Below are 5,968 nucleotides of genomic sequence, written 5' to 3'. Positions count from 1 at the left end.
GCCCCCCGAGCCGGCTCCCTTCCCGCCTGCCTGCCTGCGGCCCGTCCCTCTCGGTCCCACCGACGGCGGCTCCGGCCGCCCCGCCGCGCCGCCCCCGCCGGAGCCCGGGGTCAGCGGAGCCCCAGGGGCTGCCGGCCGCCCCTCCCGCCGCCAAGCACACCGGTCTGCCGCCGCACCCTGGCTTTCCCCGTTTATTTAAAGGGAGTCACCGGCCCGGGGGAGGCGGGTTTCCCAGCCCGCACCTTCCCGCGGCTGATGCCCGAGCCATCATCGCTCATTTAAACAAAGCGGCTGCCCAGGTACGAGGCAGTTGCGGCCAGCCCTCCCAGGCGAGGGCCAGCCGGTGCCGCACCACACGCCCCGGCCGGGGGGGGACAGGGAAAGGGGGAGGGAAAGGCAAACAAAGCGTGGAGCCGGGCTGGAGCCGGGCATGCTGTAGGACGGGGGAGACCGACGTCCCCCAAGCCCTCCCGCCCTCGCGGAGGGACTTCCCCGGGCGGGTTCTGCCCGCTGCCGCCCGCCACCGGGGTGTGCTGGCCGGCCCCTCGTAGGCACGCAGCCCCTCGCAGCCCCCTGCCTCCCTACTGTAGACGGGATGAGGTTTTATATTGGAAATGAGGAGGCAGGGGGAGGAGAAGGCGCGCACACGGAGCGATGAGTGTGCGGTGTCAATCAGAGGGGTTTTGTGTCTCCTTGACTCCTGATGGTCCGTGGCTGAGGTGTCCCGGGTGGCACCACAATGAATATGAATAGGGGTCCTTGCTAAATGGGACAGTCAAAGCGCACCGCCCTGAATAATGGCACGTCATCCTAACTAGACCATTATACATAGGAGGGCTCCTTTTGTCTCTGCTCTCTGCTGCAGCTCTATAAAAGCCCCTCTTTTTCAAGCTGAGGTTAGTCCAAGCATACACTAACTAGCCATCCTGTAAACAGGCTGAGTAACCGGGTGGAGAGAGAGAGAGAGGGGAGACATTGGAGAGAGAGAGGGCTGAGGGGCTTTTTCCCTCTTCCTCCAGCATTTCCAGCCCTTCTCTGGCAGACCCTGCCGTCCGTTTATTTCCTTTTCGTTTTGTTTTTGTTGCTTTTTGAAGGAGAGTTGTCTCGTTCTGCCACCTCCAGAGCAGGGAAGAGTTTCTTGCTCAGAAGCCTGAATACAATGAATTCTGACTCCAGCTCTGTCTCCAGCAGAGCTTCCTCGCCAGACATGGATGAGATGTACCTGAGAGACCATCACCACCACCACCACCATCACCACCACCAAGACAGTCGGCTCAACTCGGTCTCCTCCACTCAGAACGATCTGGTGCAGAAGATGTCTGGGGAAGGCCTCACCAGGAACGGTTCCAAGGCCGGAGGGGAAGGCAGCAAGTACAAAATCAAGAAGCAGCTTTCGGAGCAGGACCTGCAGCAGCTGCGGCTGAAGATCAATGGCCGGGAGCGTAAGAGGATGCACGACCTCAACCTGGCTATGGACGGGCTGCGGGAGGTGATGCCCTACGCCCACGGACCTTCTGTGAGAAAACTCTCCAAAATCGCCACCCTCCTGCTAGCCAGAAACTATATCCTGATGCTCACCAGCTCCCTGGAGGAGATGAAGAGGCTAGTTGGGGAAATCTACGGGGGACACCACTCGGCCTTTCACTGCGGCACGGTGGGACACTCGGCCGGGCACCCGCCCCACGCCGCCGGCACCGTGCACCAGGTGCATCCCATCCTCGGCGGTGCCCTGTCCTCCGCCAACACCTCCTCCTCCCTCTCCGCCTCCCTGCCGGCCATCGGCACCATCCGGCCTCCACACTCCCTGCTCAAGACCCCCTCGACACCCCCCGCCCTGCAGCTCGGCAGCGGCTTCCAGCACTGGGCTGGCTTGCCGTGCCCCTGCACCATCTGCCAGATGCCTCCCCCGCCCCACCTCTCGGCCCTCACCGCCTCCAACATGGCCAGGATCTCGGGGGAGACCAAGGACCTCCTCAAGTGACTCGGCGGGGCTCCCCCGGCCGCTCCCACGGACGGAGAGGGGGCTGCGGCCGGAGCTGCCCCCGCCGCCCCCGCCCGCCGGGCCCCTGTAACACGGGATTAGTGTAGTAAGGACCTTGCAAAGGTAATGTTCCACCGGCTCCCCGGGCCATGTTTTCTTATTAAACTAAACTGGAAAAAAAAGTCCCTGTTGTAAAAAGAATGATGATGATAATAATAATAATAATAATGATAATAATAATAATAATAATGCCGCTGATGGTAATCAAATGTAAATGGTTCCTTAAAATGTATGTAAAAGGAAAAAAAAAAGACATGGTTGTCATTGTAGTGTTCGCAGCTACCAAGAGACGATGAAATCGGTTTGGGGCTTTTTTCCCTTTTTTTTTTTTTTTTTTTTTTTCCGGGCTTTTCCTGTCTTTCCTTTCGCACGGCGACACCTCCGAAATTCCGAAATTTCCCGTTCCAAACCTGGCTGCGGAAGCGCAGTGGCGGCCCAAGGTAGAGCAGAGAGTGCGTGCATGCTTACCGCCCCAGCTTGTCACCCGTGGGGACCGGCCACAGGCGGCTCCCCTGGCAACAGGGACTTCCGAGAGAATTCACTGAAGTTTTTGAGTGTAGTTTATGGGTTTTTGTGGTTTGGTGGTTTTTTGTTTTGTTTGTTTTGTTTTTACAGATTTGATTATGATGCGTGGTTTTTTTTCTTTTTTTTTTTTTTTTTTTTTTTTTGGTAGCTTTTATTCTTCCCTCTGTGAAGAAAAATGAAAAACAAATAAAACAAAAAAGAGGAAAATTGTGCAAAACACAGCACAACCCTCCAGAAGATCTGTTTTGCCAAATCTCCCATCTCCTACTCTCAGTGAAGTGTGTTGATTTAGCCGTCTGGGGTACAAATTTCTGTTGCTGGCTCTGGGTTTGTTAGTGTTTGCTGGTTTTGTTGTTGTTGATGTTGTTTTGCTTGTTTTTGGTTTTGTTTTCTTTTAAAAAAATTGTTATTGTTTGGTTTTGCATGCGGGGTCAGCTCTTGCCAGATCAGTGATTTGTATATCTAAATCTGAATCTCTGTTGCTGTTTATTTCCTTTTCGATGTGTTTTCCTGGGACATTGTCTGAAATAATGTTATTCTTCATTTCATTCGTTTGTTTGTTTTCGGTTGGGGCCTCAAAGACACCACCATGTCTTTATTTTTTATATATTCTTGATAATAACTATCGATATATTTATTATTGACCAGTGTTTCTGGATGAGATTTCCAAATAAAGTAAAAAATTAATTCCAAGCTGCCTGTTTCGCCTTTGTCCGGGTCTGGAAGCTGAGAAAAGGAGGCGTATTTGATGGCTTTGGGTCTCGCCAGGACTTCCCGGGCCCCGCTGGAGTAGGCTGGCACAGCGCCGTGTGCCCTGCCTCGGGAGCAGCCACGAACCCGATGTCCTCAGGTGTGTGCGAACTGCCGGGCGGGTTCCCGCAGCTTCCAGCGGGCTGGGAGCCGGCAGGAATTGCGGTGGCCCACGGCCAGTCCCGCAGCCAGCGCCGGCCGCGGGAGGACGGGCAGCGCTGGGGAATTTATGGGCAATAACTTGTCTTTTCTTTTGACAGCCAGTTTTCAGCCCTTCTTTTCGGGAGGGAAATGGTAGGATGGACAGAGTTGGGAAGGCAGTTCTGCCCCGCCGGGAGGCAGCTCCCAGTGCCCTGCGGCTCGGCACTCGGGAGCGCGCTCCTGCAGCCCCGGGCAACCCCGGCCCCTGCCCCACGGGAAAGGGGATGGCCGGGAGGGACCTGGAGAAACCAGAGAGGGCGACTCCCCCTGAGTCGTAAATTGAGCGGTGACAGAGGAAAGATGGATGGATGGATGGATGGATGGATGGATGGATGGATGGATGGATGGATGGATGGATGGATGGATGGATGGATGGATGGATGGATGGATGGATGGATAGATGGGGCATTTAAACCGAAATGCCAAACAACTTTCAGAAAGGCATCTGTGGGCGACCCGCGCCCGTGAGTGGGCTGTGCAATTCTGCAGCGTTAAGACATAAGCACACATACACAAACATTTGAAAATGAAAATAACGTGTATTTACCTCGAAAACACGAATTAACAAATCACGTAAAAAAAACTCCCTGTCTGAGGTAAATTCAGTAATTCAGCAAGATGATCAAGAGATGCTGCACTTTCCTTCCTTCCTTCCTTCCTTCCTTCCTTCCTTCCTTCCTTCCTTCCTTCCTTCCTTCCTTCCTTCCTTCCTTCCTTCCTTCCTTCCTTCCTTCCTTCCTTCCTTCCTCCCTCCCTCCTCCCTCCCTCCCTCCCTCCAGCCCTCCCTCCCCGTTTAGGAGGCGCACGACCGGGAGGTGCCCATGGGGTGCCCACTGAGGGCTGCTGTCGAGGAGGGTCCCTGTGGGGTGACCCCCAGGTGCGGTCGGAGCTGTGCTCGGGGTTCTGCGCAGGGCGCGGACTCCCCCCACCGTCCCGGAGAGAGTCAGGGCTGGAGCCCCTGCTCGGCCCCGACAGCCAAAGCACTCCCATACACACTGCCCGCTCTTCCCCGCTGCTGGCAGGGCAGCCCGCGGCGCTGCTGGCGGAGGGAGAGCGAGCAGAGGGCAAGCAGGAACGGGGGAAGCGCGGCAGAACGGCGGGAGCCGCGGGGAGCGGGGCAGCGGCCGCTCCTCAGCCCGCCCCACGCACCTTCCATGCGGGGCTGGCACGGCTCCGTCCGGGCCCCCATCCTCCCCGACTCCGCATCTGTCCCGGCCCTGCATCCCTCCCCTCGGAGCGAGGCGAGCGGGGCAGCCTTGGACGCGGCGGGGCTGTGAATGGCAGCCGGGAGGAGAGCGGAGTCCTGCACCCGTCCGTGCAGGAGTCGGTGGGGTACCCGGGCCCGCCGCCATCTCCGGCAGTGCTGCCTCGCCCTGAGCATCTCCATCGCTCGGCCCCTTCGTCCTGGGGACGGAGGGTCCCTTGCCTCAGCAAAAGGGCTCTCTGGGGACATTTGAGCCCCACTCAGCAACACACAGACATTCCGGGTTCTGGACCCCCTTCCCTTCCCTTCCCTTCCCTTCCCTTCCCTTCCCTTCCCTTCCCTTCCCTTCCCTTCCCTTCCCTTCCCTTCCCTTCCCTTCCCTTCCCTTCCCTTCCCTTCCCTTCCCTTCCCTTCCCTTCCCTTCCCTTCCCCTCCCCTCAAGAAAGAACAACTGACCAAACAACAATTGAACAACTTCAGAGACTTGCCCATGGGGATGGAAGGGGGAACTGTGGGTTTTCTTTGGGAGGGTTTTCCTTCACAAAAACACATGAGAAATAAATAAAACAGAAATTTTTAAAAAGTGGGGAGGGGAAGGTGGCTGAGGGGTAGAAATAGGAAAGAGGAAAGGTCTGACGGTGGTAGAACCTGGCAGCATCCACCCTTTGGGCTTGTCCCTGCCTGCTGATGGAGCTGTGGGGATGGGGTACAGCATGGTTTGCTATGGCACAGCACAGCTTGACTAAGCCAGCTTCTGGGATGGATGAGGGGAGCTTGGTGTTCTCAGGAAATTCCTTTCATTTCCACCACAGAAACGAGTAATATTATGTGCACATTTATAAAATACATTTATATGTACACATGCTATAAATATAAATATAAATATAAATATAAATATAAATATAAATATAAATATAAATATAAATATAAATATAAATATAAATATAAATATAAATATGAGATGGATGGACACTGCTGGTTTTCACTTGTGCATCCCCTTGCTGCCCACTGGGTCCCGGCACAGCTGTGCTGTAGAAAAGGCAGGTGCTGCTCCTTGTCTCAGGGGAAAGCAACAACCCCGCCCTTCCCACCCAGTGCTTCCTAATTCCCATGGAGGAGGACCCTGCTGCCTTTGCCTCCTCCTCTGCCACAAATTTGAAGCTAAAACACCAGGCACTGGTATTCAACTCTCTAAGTTGTGGGGTTCCTTTTCTCCCCACTCTCCCATCCCACCAGACCCCCGCCTG

At 55.6% G+C, this 5,968-nt stretch overlaps 1 protein-coding gene across 1 annotated transcript; it reads left to right on the top strand.

Moving 5' to 3' along the window:
• The first annotated feature begins 921 nt into the window (after positions 1 to 921).
• On the top strand, positions 922 to 2,343 carry OLIG3 (oligodendrocyte transcription factor 3). Its single transcript, XM_030945921.1, has one exon. It carries the CDS (start codon positions 1,160 to 1,162, stop codon positions 1,979 to 1,981), a length of 822 nt encoding a protein of 273 aa, XP_030801781.1. The 5' UTR covers positions 922 to 1,159; the 3' UTR covers positions 1,982 to 2,343.
• The last annotated feature ends 3,625 nt before the right edge of the window (positions 2,344 to 5,968 follow it).

Source organism: Camarhynchus parvulus, chromosome 3, assembly GCF_901933205.1.
Source record: "Camarhynchus parvulus chromosome 3, STF_HiC, whole genome shotgun sequence".
In the NCBI taxonomy this organism is placed as follows: domain Eukaryota; kingdom Metazoa; phylum Chordata; class Aves; order Passeriformes; family Thraupidae; genus Camarhynchus; species Camarhynchus parvulus.
The sequence above is the reverse complement of the archived record's forward strand: the minus strand, read 5'-3'. Positions and strand labels throughout refer to the sequence as shown.